This window comes from Dioscorea cayenensis, chromosome 10 (genome assembly GCF_009730915.1).
Source record: "Dioscorea cayenensis subsp. rotundata cultivar TDr96_F1 chromosome 10, TDr96_F1_v2_PseudoChromosome.rev07_lg8_w22 25.fasta, whole genome shotgun sequence".
Classification (NCBI taxonomy): domain Eukaryota; kingdom Viridiplantae; phylum Streptophyta; class Magnoliopsida; order Dioscoreales; family Dioscoreaceae; genus Dioscorea; species Dioscorea cayenensis.
In genome coordinates this window covers 725,528-749,555 of record NC_052480.1, presented here as the reverse complement: position 1 = coordinate 749,555, position 24,028 = coordinate 725,528, and the positions used below count along the sequence as shown (strand labels likewise).

Sequence of the window (24,028 nt, the reverse complement as noted above, 5' to 3'; positions counted from 1 at the left end):
TTTATCAAGGCCATAAGAATACTTCGAAGCTTATAATTAGCATGAGTTTCATGGGCCGCCAGCAGAAGATAGTGCCTTTAAGCTCTGTTGAAACTAGTTATATAGAGAAAATAAAAGAAAGGAATTTCTACTTTATGTTTTATACAAAGGTTAGATTGAAGGTTCGAATATATGTTCAAGATTCATGGCTTCAAGCCAAAGATTGGGTACATGATCAAGCTTCATGTTCTAAACACACTATTTCATGTTACTTTCAAACTACACACTAATTGGCATGTTTCTCTTTTCTTGATTTTTGCATATGTATGGTACTATTTTATGTAAATATGTTTATGAAATAAAGGAGAGGTAATACCGTGATTTATTCATATTTATTAAAAAAATGAAGGAGAGGTCGGTGAGATGGTGATGGTATTAAAAATTATATAATGGTTTAAGCCTTCAAAATTTGGTGAGTTTGGATGACAAATTTTTTTAAAAAAAAACAGGTATATCAATCAAAGAGTATGAGCAAAGGCATAGCGCAGTGGTTTACTTCGCTAACTGTGTTTGGGAGGTCTTGAATTCGAAAGCACTCCCAAGTACAATCGAAAAAATAATAAAAAAATCTTTGTCGTCGATTTGTCAAAATCAATCAAAGAGTGAGAGATCCTCAGGTTAAAAATTAAAAATAAAATAAAAATAATAATAAATTTAGTAAAACATAAAGCCGACTAGCATTGGCAAGATAAAAGGTCTAATTACACACAATAAAAAGATAAACAATGATGCCCTAGATAAATATGGCAAAATCCTCCTTTAGAATGACACGGATCAACACAATTTAGGATTTAGTCGGATCTCAAAATAGTTAACTGTACTTCATGATTGTTTGTACAAGACCTTGATTTTAAAGTTTGTTTTTACAGTGTTGATTTAATTCTGTCTATATTTTTTTGCTTCAGAATTCTATGGATTGACATTTTTCTTATAACCTTTTTTTTTCTTTTTGTTTGAAAATGTCATACAATTGTAAAAGTCTGGCTTAAGAAGAAGTCCGTGGCAAGTGTAAGAGAAAGAGGAAAGGGCATTAGAATTAATTTCTTTGTTTCACTAAGGATTGAAAACTAGTAATGAATAATTGGAGGACACTTTTCTTGTTTTTATTTTTATTAAACAATTGAATTAAGAAAAAACTCCAAATTAGAAATGATAGATGTTTAACATGACTCAATTAGTCAAACATAAAAGAGATACTTGTCGAAATTAACATCTCCTCATCCTTCTTCTCTTCTTATTGATTTTTTTTTTTGGTCGAATATATATGGTTAAATAATTATTCATATGAATTTACAATAGGACAAATCAATTTGCATGGGAAAAATAAACTGGCTCAATTTAACTTAGTATGTGGGCCAGGTTGTTAAATATATACCTGATATGCATGGTTTAGTGTATATAGATTAGACCCAATTTAACTTGATCCAATCATGATATTATATTGTTCATTTTAATTCTGTAATTTTTTTAACGAATACTTAAGGTTTGCCCATTTATTTTAAAAAAAATCATGTAAAAAAATGATTAAGTCACATATTTGAATTTTTCTTCCTAGTTACTTCCAAAAATATCGTCTGTATATATTCCAAAAATATCGTCTATATATATATATATATTCAATGACCCCTTACCTTACCAATTTTTTTTAAAAATTTCCATTAATACATTTTAATTTTACAAAATTTCATTAAAATGAATTATACTAATTCTTTTCTCACGTAAGTGTTTTTTTATTAATATTATAATTATATATATATATATATATATATATTTTTTAATAAAAATAAATAAACCACTATTTTATTAAAAAAAGAAGAACAAAAAAAAGACAGTACAAACTAAAAAAAAGACAAAAAAAAACAACAACAGTCTTTCAGTAGACATAAGGAAAGACTAGGTCGGCGATGACTAACGACTGATAGCAAATACCTTTCTAAGCCAAGAGGTGGAGTAGACTACTCCTGGTTTAGATTGTGCTCTATATTGCCGGTGAAGTCTAATCCTCTTGCGCTTATAAAATTAAGGAAGTGCTTGATCTTCTAAAATATTTATGTGAGTAATTGTTGCTGGAATATTAGATAATATAAGTTTAATAACATAAATTCTAGGAATATTAGACAAAATTATATATATTTTTTTAAAAGATGCAATCAATTATTATTCCACTACTTCTCTGACACACAATATTAGTTTCTCACATTGTAAACCATGAAATTAATTGAGAATTATAAATTTTTTTGTTAAAACTAAAATAGAGTTAATAAAAAAAATATTATCTAATTTTATATAAAAAAAATAACCATTTTCCTCCTAAATCTTCACTTGGGTGGGAAATGAGGCGTAATAAATTCAAATGAAGATATACCTCACCGTCAACTGAATGACATCACTTTAAATGCATTTAATGACATGGTTGGTGTACCGTATACATGAACCAACACTGGAAGGTTGGTGTTTTTATTGTTTTATAAATTTTGGATTTTTGGATTATTTTTTTTTTATCTTATATAATTTATTTACATAGAAAATCCCATAATTAAAAAAATAAATTTGGTTAGGGAATCAATTAATTAATTTTTTTTATAAAAATTAAAGCACATTTATTTAGATAAAAACCATAATCACAAAAACATACAACACTGATTATAATTTAATTTTTAATTTATTGGCTATGCTTTAAACATATTAATTAATCATTTTTAGTAAATAATTTGAAATGTTGAGGGGAAAGGAATGTTAGAGTAATCTCACCAATAATTTTTCTCAAGTAAAATTTAATTATTTTATAAGCCTACTTAATAACAAATGTATAAATTATTATTATTAATAAATATTCCTAATAAATTATTTTTCTAATAGAGTAATTTTAAAATTAACCTTTTTTTTAATATATATATATATATAAATATAAAAATATATATTTAACAAATTAAAGCCTCAAACCAACCCGTCATTCATTCGTCCATTCATTGCGCGCCGTTCCCTCGTACTTTCACTATCAAAATTAAAATAAAAAATTGAAAAAAAAATAAAAATATAAATATAAATAATTTAGAAACTATTAAACTAAAACTGAGAAAATCTCTCGCAGTAAATAAATACACACGCAAACTATTTAATAATTAAAAAGAAAAAGAAAAAAGAAAAGCTCAGCGAGCAGGAGACGCCGCCGGGGTGTAGAACTCCGGCGAGGCACACGGCGTGGAAAAACCCATCACGTCATCATCATCCTCATCTTCGCCATCGATGACGATCTCGAGCTCCACATCATGACCCTCTCTCTCGTCCTCCTTGATCGTGTACAAAGCTCTCGACGGCCCAGACATCACCAGCCAGAACGATAGATTACCGCCATTCAGATTCTCCACCGGTGTCTTCTCCGATTCGATCTCCTCCATGGCGATCGCCGGTTCCACTCTGGATTTCCTCTTCAAACGTAGGAGATGCGCGAACAGTGCTCTCCGGCGGACGAAGACGACGCAGACGAGAATCCCGATGAACGGAAACACTACCAGCAAAGGGATTCCGAGCTTGGAGACGCTTCTCATGGCGGCCGGAGATCGATCGATCGATCGAGAGAGAGAGAGAGAGATGTGATTCTGTGAATCTCTTTACAGTGATTTTAAAAATTGGAACTTTTTGGGGGTGTAATTTAGGGGTGATAGGAGGGGTAAATTTGTCAATATGTATATATTTAAATTTTTAGAATTTAAATATAATACATGACTTTTTTAGAATTTTGATTTTCATTTATGATAATGGGCCTGAGGCCTCTGGGCTTTTTACAGGGGTTTAATGTGGGCTGAAGCCCAGTTGATTTGGTGAATTTTGTGAATTAAAGTAGATGCTCACTTATAAATTTTAAAATTATGCATATATTTATGTGTAGGTTATAGAATTATAAAGTTTGAATTGGAAAGATGACACACGTGCGCGAGGGCACAACATGTAAGGATGCCCAACTGTGTCGTTGGATTTGCGGATGTTGTCATCTTATACAAAGTTATAAAGTGTGTTAAACATTAATAAACAATAGTGAAACACAATAATCAAGGATAAATCTATAAAATTTTCTTTGTGTCCATGTGATGCTCTGTTCAATAAATTAGTGGTTTATTGACTTTCAGCAAAAAAAAAAAATTGCATAAGAAATAACTGTTAGATGAGATAATCTGTCAGCTATCATCAAAAATACACAAAATAGCAATTTTAAGAAGGCATATATTGAAATCAAATGCTCATAATCAATCGATAATTAATAAAAATAAATGGAGCATCTTTTATTATTTTTGTTTTACATTATTTTTGTTATAATTATTTAAGAAAATAAATTTATCCATACAATTATAGTTCTAAAATCAATTATTGCTATCTCAGTGAGAGCATAATTTTTTTCCCTCTCAAAAAAGTAGTTTAAATGATTTAGTGCAATAATACAACATTAATTTACCCAAGGATATATATGTGTGTGTAAAATGGAGTATTTATGATATCTATTCTTATAATTTAAGAAGTTGATTTACTATATATATATATATATATATACACATACTTTTAGATATTTCGGTTCTTTTATTTGTATCTTTGGGCACTTATTACTTAGATACTCTGATTAAGGTTTATGTCTTGCTTTGTGATTTTTTTTAATAATAGGCGACAAGTGTTTTTTTTTTTATGAATGTAAATAGTTCTGAACAGTACTGAAGTCTGGATGTACAATGTATGTACAGTATAAGAATAATATAAGAATTCTGGATGAACAATGTATGAACAGTACAGAGAACTGCCGGGGGAGGGATTTGAACCCATAACCTCCCCCTTTATATTTTGGTGTAATACCATTGGACTATCCAATGGTTGACTGTCGTTTTGTGCTTTTAACTACCCTATCTAGTTTTATTTGTTAATTAATTATTAATTCATATGAAAAGAAAAACTTTAATGCTGTAGCACACGATCGAAGTCCTTTTGCATGATGATCATGCATGATTCATGACAGACTGACAATATGAGCAAGATAATTAGACACTGATAGATTCGGTTCAATTGGCCAAATTCTCTAATCACTGAAACATTCAAAGAATAATTTAAGTTGGTAGGTACATGCACTAGTGCACTTCAATCAAACCACTTGCTTACAATGGATCAGAACCATCTGTTTTTTAAGGGGGCACAAAGTTTTGCTGAATCTTAATTATTCTCAACAAAATAAACATATAAGCTCAAGAATTACTAATAATCTAACACATTTTTTTTCCCGAATTTTAGTTTATGTTTCTTGCTTGTACTTATTCCTTCTATTATTTGAATAAGTTCTTCTATTTGAATAAAGTTTTGGTTAATCCACTTTTACCAAAAAAAAAAAAACTAATAATCTAACATTAATGGACATGATCAATGGTGATTAATGACCATGAATGTTTTGTTGCAAAAATTAGTTGTAAGACAGAATTAAGAGGAAAGCTTTGTATCTTAATTTTGGTGATTAAACATGACAAAGATTGATATTTTCATGATTAAGTTGATAATAATGCACATGGAGTGCTAGCTTCTCTCAATGGTGTTGTATGTACTTCTCTTTAATCATTGGACTTGTTGCATCACAAGCTGTAATTTCGGAGAAGACTTGATATTTATCTTCAAAATTATTAACAAGACTTCTTCACTGAATTTTTCTACAAGTCAAGACATTTGGTGATGAGTCAATTATGAAATCATTATATGTTAGTACTATCTCTCTCTATCTCTCTATCTCTCTATATATATGATTTTATTCAATGGTCTAAAGTTAGAGCAAAAGAAACATATAGGCTAGCTAGCTAGCTATATAATTAAACTATTAAAGGGAGTGTTTTGTAATATAACAAATACCTTATTTCAAGGTTGTTAATAAATGTGGTTTGCGCACCTTAATTAAAATAATTATAGCTTGATCATCAGATTATTATTATTATTATTATTATTATTATTATCAGTTAGAGAGTCTTGCATTGGACTAAGAGACTCTTAATCAGGATGGATCCCCTCTTAATTAGGATTGGATCCATAAGAGAGAAGACATGCATTACTGGCTTAAGATCAAATGCATGTTGATTATTAACATTAACCCTAAAACTATAAATTAGCTAGCCTTAATACATATATAGTTCTTGGTCCCCCATGCATGGTTTGCCACAATGAGACAGCGAGATAGATATATAATTAATAGGTTATATATATATATATATATATATATATATATATATATATATATATATATATATATATTTGTGTGCAGGGTGATTGCACCCAGTCAATCATGCCTGCATGATAAGAAAAAGCTCAGTGACCTCCATGAAATCCTTTGAGACAACAACCCAACAAACACCAAAAGCACAATCCTCTGATCAGGAAGCATCATCATCTTATCTCTTATTATTCTCATTCTCTCCTTTGAATTCTATGTGGCTCTCCTTGCATGCACTCTCCTTTTTGAACAGCCTCTCCTCTTCTATACCTAGCATACCATTCAACTTGGTTTATATAAAAGATGTTTAAAAAAAAAAAGGTAATTAATGATGCACATGACTAATGGAGCCCTATATATGCAACAGGCCTTCTCCCTTGATCTGAAACATCACACACAAAGATTGCTCATCTCCTTGGATCCCTCATTCATCACTTTCCAATGATGGCATCCCACTTTCGTACATGCATTTCTGCATTACTAATATATATATATATATATATATATATATATATTTCATAGTAGATAGCAATGAGTGGGATGGATAGTAGTGCTTATGGATGGGATAACAGTCCCTTACTTCCATGCAAGGAAGAGGAAAAGGAAAAGAAAATGGACTGTGACCATTCCTTTCTTAAAGTCTGCAAAAGATCAAGGAGAGTGGAAACTTTGTCTCCATGCTTGTTGTATCTTTTTGCAGTTGCCAATTAATAATTAGCTCTCTCTTTTCTTTCTTGTATTAGGCGTTTGATCAAACTAAAGATGATGGGCTTAATTATCATGTTACACCCTGAATGATGATCAAAATTAACCTCCAGTTTATAAAACTCTCTTCACTTATTTATTTACACGTAGCCTTAGCGTAGTGTACGTGTGCATGCTTGCATGCATGCACGTGCATGTGTATGTATATATAATATATACATACTTCAGCTCAAAACCTAATTTATCTAATGAGGTGTATAATTTTACTCTTAGGGATGAAAGAGTTTTTGTCTTGTGGCCCTTCAGAACAGATGGCAGCAAAGTGTAAAGAGAGAAAGGCCAAATTCAAAGGCCCTTCAACCTTAGAAAAGAAAAGACCTTCTATTCTCTTCTTTAACTTGAATAAATATATATATATATATATAGAGAGAGAGAGAGAGAGAGAGAGAGAGAGAGAGAGGATGTTGGTCTAATGAGTATGTCTGTGATGGAATACAAAAACAATACAAGCAACTGTCTACAGTTGCATGCTTTTCTTTGCTTCTTTTAAAGACAACCATAACTTTATGACGTTTCTCTTTATCTCATAGCAAAGCTCGAGGACTTGTCTTTCTTATCGCTTGAGGGCTCCACCTCCACTTCAATAATGTTTCAAGACTACTTAAATATATATATATATATATATATATATATTTCAAGGACACAGTGGGGACTGGGGAGCTAGCCTTTCTCTTATGCAGTCTAAAATTAATGGATATTAAAAAAATGAAAAGATAAATGTGATCTAAGGGTACATGAATCTTTCTTTTTCCAATATAATTAAGAGGGTCCCTCATATTCCTCAATAAACATTGGAAAAGCTTTCCTTATGTGTGGCAAAGAAGCATGTCCAAACCTAGAAACCATTTATGAGAGAATTTTGCTAGAATTGGGAGGCATGCTGCATGTCTTTACCCACAAATAATTGAACAAAGTTGGCGGCCTAGAAGTCATCCATAAACATTAAAGTAATAAATAAATGAAAAGATCTGCCTCAAAGATTTAAGGCATCTTTTATAATGACATTAATGGAGGAATCACATACATTTCTCCTTTTTTTTTTCTTAATTTTTTTTTCTTTGTTTTTTTTTGGTTAATGGTTTTCAATTTTAATATTATTCTAATCACTCTTGACATAAATCTAGGAGAATGAGAATCCATTTTTTATTTAGTTGGCTAAATAGTATGCATGAAACCCATGGGCTATATATATGGACAACAAGTTTGCAGCTTTTTAATGAGAGGAATATCATGAAATGATCTTGGACCTAATGATATCAAGAATCATATCTTGGCTTGAAATTCCAACTAGTCTAGTACTCATATGGGACCATTTGAAAGTAATTTCAGGCTTCTTAATTAATTATATGCCCATATATAAAATCTTTGTAAATGAAAGGTATATAACATAGTGCACACTATTCCTTAGCCATCTTCAAAGGACTACAAATATATTCTTTCTAATTGGATTAAGATGAATATATGAGCAACTTGCCACTTCACATGACCAATATATTGAAAATAAATAAGTCCAATTATATATATATATATATGAGAAACTTTTGGAATGAGTTTCACACCTTGCATTGCTAGCTAGTACTTAATTCTATTCTTTACTTTTCTCTTCAAATATATATATATATATATATATTGGCATGACTTCCATCTCATTATCCAAGGACTGATGTTTTTTTGGTTTTGGTCTCTAATTAGTCTTTAATCTTTAATTAATTTTTTGCCATCATGTGTTATATGTAAAGCCTTAATAAGATCAAGTATAGTGCTAGCTCTTTTGTAATAACAATTTTGTTAGTACAATGTTGTAAGTGGAAACTAATCATGATAGCTATAGTGAGACTTATCTTTCAATTTTAAGTGGAAAAGAGGGCGGCTTTATTTGTTTGAGTATTTCCATTAAGGTTGATAAACTTTTTCTTGTGCCAATTAAAGTATGTAAGTTTTGCAAGCTCAAAAGCAAAGCTTGTGAAGTGGATTCATTGCTATTAGGGTTTGCCTTTCGGCTCACCACCAACTTAAAAAGTGGAAGCTTGGGCATTAGTGGCATAGATTTAATTTTATATCTTTAATCTTTATGATATGTAAAGGAGGGCATGCATTATTATTATCATCTCAAAAGATATTGAATTAATAATCTATACTCACAGTGGCTTGTCTAGAGCTAGAAGTGACATCTTAACTCTTTGTTTATTTTTAAGTGATTGTTAACCTTAGGTGCTTCAATGCTTTTCTATAAATATCATAAACTTTGTATTTCCTTTTTTATTATCAATATTATCATCACTTTGTTAGGGTTTAGGATAAAACTATATTATTAAATGTAAAAACACTATCTTCATTTTATTTAATTATGTAAGTCTTCTATATGATTTAATATCTTATTTTAATAAACATGTTTTATTTAAGAAATACAAAACACATTATTTCTATCTATATATCATGTCCTTTGACTTCAACAGAAACACGACAACCATGAGAGAACAATTTTAGGTGGACCGAAAAAAATAGGCTAGATGCTCTTTTGGTATTGTCTCCGAGAGATCACCTTAGAAAATAATTTTTTGAAAGCCATTAGATCAATTTTGTATTTTGCAACACATTTATTCTTTTATTTGTTAATTTCTAGGCCTACAATCACACACGGTGGTCAGGGCATTTGGGTGTAGCTCTATTTATGTATTTACCTGTTATTTAGTTAAATTTGTGATTTATCTATATATATATATATATATAAAAGGGCAAATGCATGGTAATTTAAATTAAAAATAGGAAAGCAAAGTGTGTGTGAAATGCCGGCAAGCAAGGAATTGGAAAAGGAATCAGTCAAAAGAATGTGGTATAAAAAGAGAGGAAAGAAGAGAGAATAATTAAGGGATAAGAAAAGCTAACACTCACTTTCCACAAACCTTTTTCATCTCTTCTTTAACTTTTCTTACCATACCATTCACCTTAAGACCCATCCCCATAATCCCTTAATCTCCTTCCAAAACCATTAACCAATGTTAAACCATGTCTTTATTAGAGTTTGGAGAATATATGTTAGTTTCCCAAAAATTCTCTCACCCTTCCACACCATTAAACAACAATTACTTTTGGCTACTTTCATTCTTGCTCCCACTCTTTCAGTGCTTTTTATGGCCATCTTTCACTAGATTGAGTACACTAATAATTAGTGCTTATAATGTTGTTGTTGTTGTTTTAAATTTTTTTATTATATATATATAGAAATATTATATATTAAAGTGACAATGTACGTACGTTGAGTTGCATGCACATGCAAAGGATCACGCGTCTCTGCATTCCCAAAGGGCCAGAATACGAGGAGAACTTTGTTGTTTTCTTGTGTATTAACAAATGATCAAACAAATATCATCGGCATGCATCCATGTTGCCTATACACTACTTGGGAAAATAAACATGCATTATCTCTATCTATATCTCTCTATAAATATATCACCTTAATATTCTATTAGTGTTCTAGGAAATTAGTTCATAAATAAATTTCTATTATTTTTAAAGATGTAATTTACTACAATTGAACATATATATACAGTGTGTGTGTGTGTATGTATATATATATGAATAAAGATACTTTTCTGTGACATGCTTGATGTAAAATAAAGAAGATGGAAGGGAAAGAGAGATGCAGCTTCACTATGAAAAAAGCAAAGAAATTAATGTACAAATTAAGAGAGAGGGAGAGAGAGAGAGAGAAAGAGAGAGAGCAGAGGAAAGTAATGAGAGGCTTCTTCCTTTTGAGACTGGAGAAAAGGGATGAAACTAAAGAGGGTTGCCAAAAGGTGGAGGAGAATAAATTAATGTTGAGAGAGTTCAAAAGAAAGGATAAGCATGAGAGTGAGAGTTGATGAGCAATTTGCTTCAAATTATAACTTGTTAGTGCTTGAACACTTGACACATAATTAATATATATATATATATATATATATATATATAGAAAAATAAAATTTAAAATAAATTATAAGGATTTGATCTTTTTCTCCAAAGCCACACACAGACAAATTCCCTACTTACACATAGGTTTTGATTTCAAGTATCAAAGAGTAGAGAAGATTATCTTTCTAGGATTCTAAAGCAGCAACTTTAAGACAGGATGCTCTTCTTTATTTTGTATTAAGTCTTTTTACTCCCACTGTTTTCCAAAGATGAGAGAATGTTTGGTTGTGAAATCAAAAGCAGGAAAAAGTGATTCTTTTTCAAATCTCATCACCAAGCATGAAAAGTAGTGCATGCCCTTTTGATATTTCTTAAGGAAGATTGTGCCTTTGCCTTCTTAAAGTGAATCCTCCTTTGCACTACCCTTAAGTTATGAATCTCTCTCTCTCTCTCTCTCTCAAACACACACACACACACAATATATATATATATATATATATATACAAATATATATATATACACCTTGTAAATAATGCATCTTCTTCATTTCTTTTCTGGTATAAAAAAATAGTGAGATGATTGCAGTGCCTTTCATTTTGGAAACAACTCTCTCATTCTCCAATCAAACACTAAAAGACTTGTCTCCAATTTGAATCATTGCTCACACACAATAGAATTCAACTAGCATTTTGATCACCACAGAAAACATATAGAAGGTATATATATATATATATATATATATATATATATATATATATATATATATATATATATTATTTTTAAGCTATCATGAAGTTTGTCAATCCCATAACACATGTAACTTTGATGAAAATATGATAGAGATACAAGGCAAGTACATATATGCATGCATCCTTCATCATCTTTCTCTTTATTATTATTATTATTATTATTATTATTATTATTATTATTTATTTATTTATTTTTATTATATATGCACATCTTTCTCTCCAGCCAATCATGTAGGGCCAATTGCGCACCTTATAACACCAATCAATAGCAAATGGATGCTCATTGTTGGGCAAAGTAAAACAGCATTAGTCGCCATGATATTATCTAAGTTATTATATGAGCATGTGCTTTACTACTATATAGACTTTATGTTCTATTGGTTTCAATTATAAGTTCCCACAAACAAAGTTTTATTTTAACATAAGCAAAATATAGCAATAAAAAGAAGTTCCTTTTAAAAAAAAATTTGTGGTTTGTTGTTTTCTTTCTGTTTTTTTTTCTACTGTTTTCTTATGTGTTTTTCTTCTAGTTGTTTGTTGTTTTGTTTTTCTAATAAATTTGTGGTTTAACCACTTTAATAAAAAAAAAAAAAAAACTTCCATTAATCACTTGCACAAAGATACTGATAATATACAGGTGTTCTTGCTCTTCTTCTACCTACTGATATCCATTCTAACTTTAATCCCACCAAACTTCTTCTTTCTCCATCTCAAACTTCACAATATATATATAAAATTACACAAAGATTCACCACCACAGATCAAGAACATTATAATAAAAAACAAACAAAGAGATCATAATACATCACAAGTCCTCTGGCAACTGAAAGAAGCAAGATCTATCCACTGATTCAAGAAGACCAACATCATCAAGAAAACTATCTCCACCGTCTTCTTCGTCTCCGGCACAAAGATTCAAATCCAAACAAATACTTGAACCAACAACATCCTTCTCACAATCATCATCTTTCTCTTCTTCACTATCTGACTTATGCCTCACTGGAGGAGAGCAAGCTCTTGATCTTGAATCAAAACTAACACAACTTAATATAACAATTGCATCACTAACACAAACATCATCACCACAAGAACTTTGCACTTTTCCTGTCTCAATGACAGTCTTGATACCCATCTGTGAGTTATAATCAACTTGCTCTATATCCTCCAACAAGAAGACACGATGCGGGTTGTAACGAACCGAGTCGAAGAACTTCTCTAAATAGCTATGACTTTCTTGAGATCTTGATCTCTTGTTACGGAGATCATCACTTGAGCCAGACCTCGTCGACGAGAAGTTACTGAGTGATATGGTTACTAAATTTGTAGATGAATCAAAGACTAGGCTGGCAAGCTCTCTAGCTATTCTAATTTTTCCTTCTTCATCACCACCTTGGAAGAACAACCAAGTCTCCTCCTTGTGCATTCTTGATCTATCTCTTCTCATCATGCCGGAACGGCATTGGAGGATGGTGCTAGCTATATCAGGGATGATACCTTTTTGCCATGAGACTTTCCTCTCCAATGCATTGCATAGTGTCTTGAGGTTCCCTGCATTGAGTTCCTTGAACTTGCCAGAGAGCTGATCCATTTCCATGGTGTCACTGGAAGAAGCTGAGTTAGGATTATTGGGTATGGTTATTGAGACATGGGGGAAGGAGGTGGAGTTCAACTCTAAGCATTCATTCATGGTTTCTGATGACCAGATTTGGTGATGAGGATTAGTCTTTTGCAAGCTGTAATGGTGACCATGAGAAGAGATTGATGATGAAGACAGTGAAGCTGAAGCGAAATGTATTGTCATCTCAGAAGGATGTTGCCGGTGTAGTTTGTGGGATGAAGAAGTAGAGTTAATCCACTTGAACACTTGAACATTATTACAATCCTAGAAGAGAAAATAAATGAGATTAATTAAAAGAGAGCTATACTTAATTATTAATTAATGTCTATAATATATATATAGTATCATATATTAGTTAATTAATTACCTGATCATTAGTGGTGGTGGTGGTGGTGGTGGTGGTGGTTTCTGATCTCTTGCTTTCTTCTTTGTATTGTTGGAGCCAAGAAGGCAGGCTTGTGCTTGATATATCTGCTCGGCTTTGGCTTCGGCTTCGGCTTCGGCTTTGCGAATCAGTACTCTCAAACTTCACAGAATAATCAGTGCAGCAATTGAGCTGATCTCCAGCTCCATCATCAACCAAAGTCCAGAAAGAAGCTGCATCTCCATTCTTTTTACTCTTCATCTGCTGGTTTTGTGAATTACAACTGAAACAAATATAATAAATTAAGAAGAGGATATATAGTCTGAAGTTTTTAACTATATATATATATATATATATGAAAAGGTGGATCAACCACATAGCATTAATAGCAAAATAATATATATATATATATATATATATATATTTGAATTATGAAGATCAGCATGATAAATAAATATATAAATAAATAAGAGAAAAATGATTTACCTATCATAGTTAAGACTCAAACCCAAGCTTCCAGCAGGAACAATGAGAGGTTGAAGACCCCAAAGAGTCTCTAATGGCAGTTGCCCTGCCCTGCACTTCATGTAAGTCTGGTAAGTAGCAATCCCCATAAGCCAAAACCTTGCTTCATGACCTCCTGAAACTCCATTAATATAATTATTAATCCCACCACAAACCAATCTCCCAATCTCCATGGTCACATGCTCAACAGGACAGTAAGTATATGATGAAGTAGTACTTCTTCCAGTTTTCTCTCTGTAGTCAGCTGCCCACTTAAGGTCACCCAAGTAAAGCACAACACCTCTGCCAGCACAACAAGCTCTCACAACACATTGAAGCTCAACCATCTTCTTCTCCACTTCATCTCTACACATGTTGGCAAATGAGAAGAGAGGGAGGGTTATGAACTGCAAGTTTCTCAAAGTCTCAGGCACATCTTGTTTCTCAACTCTATCCATAACTCCTCTCACTACTCCTTCAGTGATGGTTAAGCACTCCCCTACAAACACAACACTTGTTCTTCTTTTGCTGACTAAACTCTGAATAACAGCCCCAACATCCTCACTCCTCACTGGACTTGCTGTTAAGAGAGAAGAAGAAGAAGTAGTAGTAGTAGTAGTAGCAGTAATAGTAGTAGAAGATGAGGAGATATCTTTTGGTTTATTAGGGTTAGGGTTTGGGTTTGAGGATGTAGGTGAAGAAGAGACATCTAAAGAAACAGCTTGCTCAACATTGCTCTTCACTTGGGTACTTGAAAAACCAGCTTCTCTCATGACTCTGCTAACACTAGGATCATCTAAAATGGATATGATCAGCTGCTCTAACTCTATCTTCACTGCTAAAAGTGGTTGTTGTTGAGTCTCAATGGATCCACGGCGTTGGTGAGCTTGAGCTCGTTTAAAGGCAGCAACAAGAGCGTTAGACAAGGAAGGTGGCTGGTGATGATGGTGAGGACCAAGCATCGGTCCAGAAGACGAAGAAGCCGGAAGACGATTAAGCGCGACATTAAAGCAAAGCTCAAGAGCCTTACACTGAAGAGGATGAGATTTGGATTGAAGACAAGCAGCACGGAGAAGGCTGGTGGTGGAGGAGAGCATGGCGTTGGCTACATGGAGAGGAGTTACTTGAGCATGGCCTCGTCGACGAGCTAAGTTCACTGCTTGTTTTACTATGTATGCTGCTTCTGGTGTTAAGGCTTGTTGCACTGTGCAACCTCCTGCTCTCATCTTCTTGTTATTGTTGTGCTATTGAAGAATAAGAAGAAGAAGAGGATGATGATGATGATGATGAGAAAGAGGATGAAGTGGAGGAAGTTATAGTAGGTGAGAGTAGTAGGATCTAAGGAAGAGAGGTTATGAGAGGGAAAATATGAGACAAGAGAAAGAGAGAATGAAGAGGAGATTTGAGGGGAGGGGGAGATGTAGGTGATGAGTCAATGTCTAGCTAGTCTTTGTAGTTGTTGTTGTTGTTGTTGTTGTTGTTGTAGTTGTGATTTAAGTTTGGGAGGGGATGATGAGAGGGAATGTAAGAATGAGTAGGCAAGTATGTATATGCAAGTAGTTATCTGCTTTTTGAGTTTTGCTTTTGTTGTTTTCTTTTTTCTTCTTTATCATGCTTTCTTGGCATTTTTTTTTTTTTTAAAAATGTATATATATTTTAAATTAATTTTTTGGGAGTTGAGGAACAGTGAAAAATATCTGGATATGTCATATATGGACTGTTATATGCTTTTCTTGCTGGGGAGGTTAATTTGGGGTCCAAAGTTGTTGTTTTTAGTGGAAAGTGCTATGCATGTGTAGCTTTCTTTCCATCCTCTCTCTCTCTCTCTTTATATATATATATATATATATATGAGAAATTAAAAAAGAAAAAGAAAAGGAGAAGATGAAGAGTAAAGGGGGAAAAATGGATGGAGAAAGAAAATTTAATTAAAAAAAAGGGGGAAAAGAAAATGGTATGATTGTGATTCTGTGAATGATATTTGATGAGTTTGAAAGAGAAGAGATGAAAATATAAATGATGGGAAGAGAGAAAGAGAGAATATGGATCATGTGAATAAAGGGATGGGAAATAGATTGGAAGTGGTGTACTATGAGTAACAAGCAAATGGGCCTCTTTTTAAAATTTTCTCTTTGGGTCTTTTAATGGGCCCACAAAGACAAATGGAAAGGAATCGGGAACTGTGTACGGGCCTCTTTGCCACTCGACTCAAAGAACAAGGAATAAAGCTCTCATTTCTCTTCTTATTCAATTCAATGTTGCCCTGTTTATGTATGTAAACATATATATATATGTATATATGTTTAGTGAATAAAGATGGAATAAGAATAATAATACAAGATGAGAGAGAGAGAGAGAGAGATTAGTTATTGCATAATGATGTGCAACTTGAAATTTTATTAAAGTTTAATAAAAAATTATTCTTATTTTGATGTTTGAGATGTGACAACATATAGATTTTCGTTATTCCAAATTAAACATGGAATATAGTTAAGGGATTTATTCTAAAATGAGATGAGTTGACCAAAATCTTTTCAACTTTACTTATAAAAAATAATAATAATCCTTAACTCAAACCTTATCCAACTGCGGTTAGGAAAAATGAGGCTTATTAAAATGGATAAATCATGGTACTATTAAAAATAATAGAGAGTTAGATTTTTTTTTTTAAAAAAAAATAAATCATAATTTAATAAACACAAAATAACAATTACAACAACATACCACAAAATAACTGACCAAGAGTATAAAAGATAAAGAAGAATAACGCCTATAGATAAACAGAGAGTATAAGAGAGACACTAAGGAGAAAATAAAATATCTACCAGGATCGGTGGTAAAAGAGCAACTACAAAAGACAACCAAAATAGAGAGGCAAGTGTTTGATTTTTAATAAAAGAAAAAAATAAAAAAGAAATAACCACAAACTTACTAATTAATTCCACTCCCTAGTGTTCTTTTGCAAAGCTAGAAGGGCATTGAATAACATGGAGAGAAAGCAGATAGTGTGTTCTATTATCTACACAACAATGCACTTTTCTTGTCAAACCAGTCTTGGTCACAGTCAAAAGCTCCAAAAGACAGACTTAAAAAAGGGATCTCTCTAATTATTAGGAGGACAAAAGTACAGTTCAATGCCATAAAAGGAGTGCTTGTTTGAGAGAATAACAAACACAGTCAAGGATTGCAGCAATAACATTGTAAGATGGCCACACACAGAGAGAACAAACAGATCAAAGAGCAGCTGTGTCATGCCCAAATCCCAAATGACAAACAGAAAAACAAAAGTTTCAATGTGGTAGAAAGGAATAAGAAATGATGGCCTTGTCAATTCAAAAGGTGATGGAATTAGGTACAATGCAATCAAAGACAACTTCTATTAATTTCTGTGCAAAAATCATATCAATTAAATAATTGATCTGCTATTTTCAGATCAATAAACTATTATTCTGTGGGAAAAAAAAGGTTTGATTTTCCTGCAGGATTGTTGCATCTCATATTGCTGCAATTTTTATTATACTGAAGTTCTAACTTCAGGATGAAGAATAGCAAATAAACCTGGAGAAAAGGTAGAAAGTTGAGTATCGATAATGTTTGATCTCATGTGCCGTCCTCCCTCGAAGGCTTCCCTGATATTAACACCGTCACCTCTGCTGCAAATATTGCCTGCAAGAGAAGCAAATTCAATAATCAATTGTGTGATAGATAATAATGCAAGAAAATAGAGAACAAATAATTATTCAGGCAGTAATTTTACGTCTTGTATTTGTTTCTTCAGTGTTGCAAATAGACTTTTGAAGTAAAGTTGTCCCAGCAAAAACCATCATGCTGAGGTTCCTGATTTCATCTTTATCGGATTGCTCTAGAGGTCTGAAACCAAAAGATCTAGTCCATGTCTCTAGCAAATCAGGAATGGCGGGAATAATCAGCTTCTTGATGTTTAATGAATAGAGCACCTGCAGACATTTCAAGAAATAAGATTTGAGTTTTCAGATGGATTATTCCAGTCTAGAGAGAATTTGTATTGAAACATAAGACTCAAGATTGTTAAAAGTCAGTGTAGAAGTTTTTTTGTGTACCAATTCAATTGCTTTGAGAAGGTGCCGACACATGCCTTTCCTTTGATATGAAGGTTGTGTTCCAATGAAGGGCATTTCAGCTAAATGTGTCCCATGAAACCTATAAAAACAAACAATGATATGAAAACAGAACAAGAGAAAATTATAACTGTTTTATATAAACAAAAAATAATTAAAACTGCACAGTGAATAAACAAGAAACTGGATTTGTAAGACACTCAAATAATCCACATTTACAGTGAATAGGAAGTTGGTATAATATAATGATATGCATGCATTAAGATGCAGTCAAACCTTAATGTCGCAGCTGTAATGATTTCTCCATTCTTCTCCAATATTATGGTGTAAAATCCTTCATAGTTCAGACGATTAAAGTTTGACCTGCACAGAGAACAGTAATGCAAGAACTAGGCTATTAGTTTTTGATGGAGTTGTAAAACATTTTTCTTTTTGTGAATTGTGTTCATTAAGAGAGTAATAAGTTCAGCACACGGACTAAAAGATAATAGTAGAAAGAGATAAGGCCATAGGTGAAGTTATAAACATCACTCATGGAGTTCTTAAAGAGCATAAGACCAACATAATCTGTCTCGCTCATCTTCATTGTCTCCTAAATAAGCCCTCTCTAACCTCGATTCATAATGACTGCTGAAGGATTTAGTTATCAGACTTCGAAATATAAATAGATCAGTACTATTCCAAGGACGATCATTTCCATAATAACTTTGCAATTCAAGAGTCATTTTCTGTATTCAACCTCACAGTATAATGCATGCATGAAAAATCAACCACAAAAAAATACACTGGCATTTCTGTTACACTTAATGCATAAATAGGACTATTTCTTAAATTTAAAAGTGATTGTATGTCCATAGGAAAAGTACAGCAGGTACACTGCTAATTAAAAATTAAAAGGAGGAGGTAGAGCCCAAAGCCTAAAGTACTCACCCACAGTTGTAGACAGCTTGGGAAATCTTGTCCACACCAGTCCTTTGATCCACCAGAGGGACAAAACACTCATGAAGCACAAGGAGAGCTAAGGAAAGCTTTGCATTACATTCCATTTGAAGAGAAGATATCTGCCTACAGATGCCTCTCTCTTCTTCATCAAGACGTCTCAATAAAGTCCATGACAACCCCCCTTCAATAGGATTTGTAATACCAACAATATCAGATAGTTGAGCAGCAACCTGACATGCAAGGAACAAGTACAGCCAGCAGTTCAATTGGTCAGGAGACTCAGGACAAAACTATCTATGGAAGAAATCTGTCCTATAAAATGCTTCAAAGGAAGTCAAATTACCAAACGATATTCTGAGAGAGCATACAGACCTTCTGACAATTGATTCCACAGAGGGATGATTGCACAGAGTCCATCTCTCCGATAGCATTTGCCCAAGCACATTCTTGGTGATCTGGGAAGTAATAATGATACAAATTACATACTGAAAAGATTTAGAAGATATTATAAAAAAATGATTCAAGATGATAAATGATTAGTTAATTTTAACATATGAATTAATGTTAGAAGCAATTTAATTATTTCAGAATCATTGCCTGAAATTTCAGCCAAGTTACTTTAAATTCTATGTTTAATTAAATTTATAGTATGTTTTAGGAGTTTTGATAAGTTCGCAAGTCTTTATAAAAAAAAGAGATGAGCCCTCTTACAATTGGTCTATAATTTATTCTCAGTATTGTAGCTTAATGCTTTATTTCAATGTGTGATTGTCTTTTTCTTCCTAGTGTAATCATTTAGATTCTTTAGATGTAATTGCCTAGCATATCCTGCATCAAAATATTAAAATATTTTATTTTTAATTGACAATGAAAAAAATATTAAAGACAAAAATAGAACAGTAATGTCTGCTAGTAAAAGCATGAGGCACTGCTAAAAACTCACATTTACAACCACATTGCTTGCATGAATGTAAGGTTAAAACCTCGCTTGCTACGTAGGATCCATCCTCAGCCACCATGCAAAATGGACACCTACAGTATGGACAGTACCAACTTCCCTCTGGCAGTGCCTGTAAGAAAATATAGACTCATTCAGTAAATCAAATTGGACTTGTACATTTCCTAAATAAACAACAGTGAGATTTCAGTTGGGCAAAGCATGCGAGTCTTGTAGATTATATCAATTCACCATCTCACAAAATGAGGAAACAATTGGTGTTCATGCAAGTGGAAAGAATAAATGGGAAATCATATATTTGCTATCAGATAATACTGAAAATTGTAATTACTAGACATAATCCAACCAGAAAAGATTTAAAAATAAACATAAATGAAATGAAAGTTTTAGCAATTACTACCTTGAGCATCAGACAGTCTTGATGAAAAGTAGAAGGACAAGCATCACAGCATATCAAGTGCCCACCATCAGCACAAACACCACACGTGTCATCGCTATCATCGTCATCACTAGCTCCCAAAGTTTGGTGGCCTGGTTTTCTCCTCTTTTTTTCTTTCTCCCAGGCAACAGTGAGGCATTGCATCAATGATTTCCCAGACATGCGGAAAATATGATCCCAGGGCTGGTGAAGGTTGCTACCAGCATGCAATTCAAATTCTGATGGTGGTATGACCTCCTCACAGCAATGACACCAAATGCCACCTCTAGTTATTAAACCTGTTGCAGCATTAACCCTCCTGTTCTCTTTAATGTACACAACCTTTTCATTTTCAGTCAGAGTGCCTGAATCTATCAACCATGATAATATGCTGAATTTCGGGTGACATTGATTCACCTCTTGATGATTATTCTTCGCATTTCTCCTAACCGTGAGACCACATCCACGACTCTTTGTTTTCTTCTTTACTCCTTTACCTCTCCCTGCCTTCCTTTTAGTTTTAGATGATGGATGACATTTTTCAGTAAGAGAAGGTTGTTCCCCTATGCCTTTAGATGAAGCAGAACTCCTAGTGAACATTAATGCTTTCACCTTCTTAGTGCTCCTTAACATATAACTCTCCCGTCTTTCATGAATTTTCACATTTTGGTTTTCAGATCCTTCTGCATTAGTTTGCTTTGATATTAGTGTGCCATCTGACCCAGGAGGTCTGTTTTCCTGAGTCACAACATATGATGAATTAAAAGTTGCTTCTTCCTTATCCTTGGTTGCCACTCCATTGACTGCCATATGAGAATATGATAAGTTATCATCAGCTCCTACCTTTTTATTTAGTTCCTTGTCTGAATCAACATGTTTCCCATTTATGCGTGAAGATCTCCTGCTTCTAGAGTGAGCAACATTACTCTGCCTTTTTTCATTAAGGCCAATATTTCTACGATTCATTCGTTTTGTTTCACCAGTCCTGCATCTTTGGCTTGTAGAAGAACAAATCTTCTCATGCAACATGCTATCACTTGGCTTTTCCTCATCTTTTCTGGTAATTGGGTTGACCAAAGATTTGGTTGAATTTAATAAGCTAGCTTCGGCCATTAAATCTGCATCAAGCTGTGCAAGAAGACTCAACCTCCTAACTTCAGGTGATTTACAGTCTCTGCTCGGCTCATTGCTTTGATTCTTAACCATAATATCCATAAACTCACATTCTGGCATGCAAGCAGTTCTCTCGGCAACCTGGGCCTCAGATGTGTTGCATACTAAGTTTTCCACTACTGAAGTGTTAGGCATTTGTTTCATTGTATCATTGCTGACTCCATAAACATTCAAACATAAATCATTGCCAGAAGCTTCTGATACATATAAATTGCTTTCAATAGGGCTCTGTCGACAACCAATTTGAGATAAATTCTCCACCATAGGCAATCTTCCATCTCCATGCATGTCATGATTGCTATTTTTATCATTGAACACATCAGAAAATCTGTTTCTCAACCATTCATCCACAACAACAGTTCTATCTCTCGCATCAATCCCCTGCAATGATGCGGGTTGGGATGCTTCATCAGATATCAAACTTGGTTCAGTAGCCTTGACAATTTCCATGGCAGCAAAACTCTTATCAATTCCTCTAGTTCTACAATCACTATCAGCAGGAGGAGCAGCAGTAGCAGCAGAAGCAGCAGCAATAGTAATAGCAGCAGGTTGTGAGACTGATCTGCTGTCAAAAATAGAGATCCATGGGACATAACTACTATTGCTGCTCTGAGGTGTAACAAATGCCACATCCTTATTATATTTGGAAGTTCCTTGGAGAAACATCTCATATGCTTTCGAGAAGGAGAAATATGAAACACCACCAGGGGACATGTAGATATGATCATCAAATTCAGGTCGAGGCACTACCTTCCAACCAAATAAGTGCAAGAGGCTCACAAGGTGCCATGGAGGGGGTCCAGACTCTGAGACATGCATTCCATTGCCATCTGCAGATGAGGCACTGGAAGGGTTCTTATCAAATGTAGCCGAGTTCAACTTTCTTCTAGTTGATCTTGATGTTGAGCTGCCAATCTTCCTCTTCTTATTCTGTGAAATACATTCATGATCTTCCTTGTTCCTCTTCAACACCCTGTTTCGATTGGAAGAAGGCCAGGTAGAAGGCTCTTTCTGTGTAGAATTAGAACAAGTGTGTGCACTGCCTGGATTGCTTTGATTGCTGAATCTCTCTATGGGATTTGGGTAGAAATTGTCGGATGGTTTAGAGAATGTGCAATGATTGCCCACTCCAACAGTATTAGTTCCAATGTTCAGCACCAGGAACTTGCCATTCATTGCTTTATTCCCTGACTCTGATCCATTCTGCATCCACAGGGGCTCCATCTCACCAAAATCTGCAAAAATATATAAAAAAATCCAATCTTATTCAATCAAAAATCAAAACTATGGAACAATGCAAAACTCACTAATCCACAATCAAGACCTAGACATCTCAAAAGATCAAACAACCATGAAACAAAGTTTTCTTTTCCCTTAACTAAAAAGAACACCACACTGCAATCTCAACTCAGTTTAATAGAACTACATACAAGAATACCAGTACATCACTTTCTTGCTATAGGGAAAGATCAAACTTTGACGATCAAAAGATTAATCAGGCAACAGATATATGAACTTTGCAGCACAAGAACCATCTTTGATGAGAAAACCACCCCAAGATCAAATTCTACCAAAAAAAAAAATGCACTTTGCACCAATGGATGAACAATCCAAGCAAGAAAATATAGCCATAAACAAAATCACTGTGCAGCCCAAGAGAATCACAAGAAAAACACCTTTCAAAGTATATTTAAACCTATCATCGGCATTACCATGTTGAATTGATAAAATTTAAAATAGACATGAAGGCTCACTAGCGAGGGTGAAGAGAGACGAAGAGAGGAGAGAAAAAAACCATATAATCCTAAAAACACCTTTTTCCTCCTCGGCATCAAACTCCGACTCAAACCCTACTCCCAAAGATCCAAAAAAAAAAGGAAAAAATACAAGATAAAAAACAAGGTGAAGAAATCAAAACCTAAGAATCTAATAAGGTCACAACAGAACACGGCTTACAGGAAACAGCATCACGCCGGCGAATTCCCGGAGAAGAGGAACTAGGAAGCTCTGGATTGTGTGGAAGGATTGGAAGATGAGAGGCGATTAGGGTTTTATATCTCGTGTTTCCGAATATAAACTCCAGCCGATTTGGATCGAGAAGGAGGGAAGCCGAGATGAAAGGATCGAAATATATACGCGAATCTCCAGCGCGGTTTTTCCTTATATGAACTGAAAACGAGAATTGGCGCAAACGCACCGAGAAAACCGACTCGAACTTGGAACCCACCCGAGATTTGGGCCCACGGCCGCATGGGTCCCACTGGATAATTAAAGCTAATTAATT

At 33.5% G+C, this 24,028-nt stretch overlaps 2 protein-coding genes across 2 annotated transcripts; both read right to left on the bottom strand.

Moving 5' to 3' along the window:
- Nucleotides 1–12,408: 12,408 nt before the first annotated feature.
- LOC120270593 (protein SMAX1-LIKE 3-like) lies at nucleotides 12,409–15,678 on the bottom strand. The gene is made up of 3 exons (XM_039277648.1): nucleotides 14,139–15,678; nucleotides 13,656–13,935; nucleotides 12,409–13,552 (listed from the first exon to the last, which is right to left on the bottom strand). Exons 1-3 carry the CDS (start codon nucleotides 15,380–15,382, stop codon nucleotides 12,476–12,478), a joined length of 2,601 nt encoding a protein of 866 aa, XP_039133582.1. The 5' UTR covers nucleotides 15,383–15,678; the 3' UTR covers nucleotides 12,409–12,475.
- Nucleotides 15,679–17,394: 1,716 nt separating this feature from the next.
- On the bottom strand, nucleotides 17,395–23,821 carry LOC120270036 (increased DNA methylation 1-like). Its single transcript, XM_039277040.1, has 9 exons — nucleotides 23,701–23,821; nucleotides 20,554–22,979; nucleotides 20,139–20,265; nucleotides 19,568–19,650; nucleotides 19,184–19,425; nucleotides 18,530–18,616; nucleotides 18,236–18,335; nucleotides 17,914–18,112; nucleotides 17,395–17,822 (listed from the first exon to the last, which is right to left on the bottom strand). Exons 2-9 carry the CDS (start codon nucleotides 22,966–22,968, stop codon nucleotides 17,671–17,673), a joined length of 3,405 nt encoding a protein of 1,134 aa, XP_039132974.1. The 5' UTR covers nucleotides 22,969–22,979; nucleotides 23,701–23,821; the 3' UTR covers nucleotides 17,395–17,670.
- Nucleotides 23,822–24,028: the final 207 nt, after the last annotated feature.

Excerpts from the sequence above, each read along its gene's own strand:
- LOC120270593 (XM_039277648.1), bottom strand. The coding sequence starts at position 15,382 with ATGAGAGCAGGAGGTTGCACAGTGCAACAAGCCTTAACACCAGAAGCA. Across the intron at positions 13,936-14,138 it reads TTGAGTCTTAACTATGATAG|TTGTAATTCACAAAACCAGC; the intron begins GTAAATCATTTT and ends TATTTGTTTCAG. Across the intron at positions 13,553-13,655 it reads CCACCACCACTAATGATCAG|GATTGTAATAATGTTCAAGT; the intron begins GTAATTAATTAA and ends TTTCTCTTCTAG.
- LOC120270036 (XM_039277040.1), bottom strand. The coding sequence starts at position 22,968 with ATGGAGCCCCTGTGGATGCAGAATGGATCAGAGTCAGGGAATAAAGCA. Across the intron at positions 19,651-20,138 it reads CAAGCAATGTGGTTGTAAAT|ATCACCAAGAATGTGCTTGG; the intron begins GTGAGTTTTTAG and ends ATTACTTCCCAG. Across the intron at positions 19,426-19,567 it reads GTGGAATCAATTGTCAGAAG|GTTGCTGCTCAACTATCTGA; the intron begins GTCTGTATGCTC and ends CTTGCATGTCAG.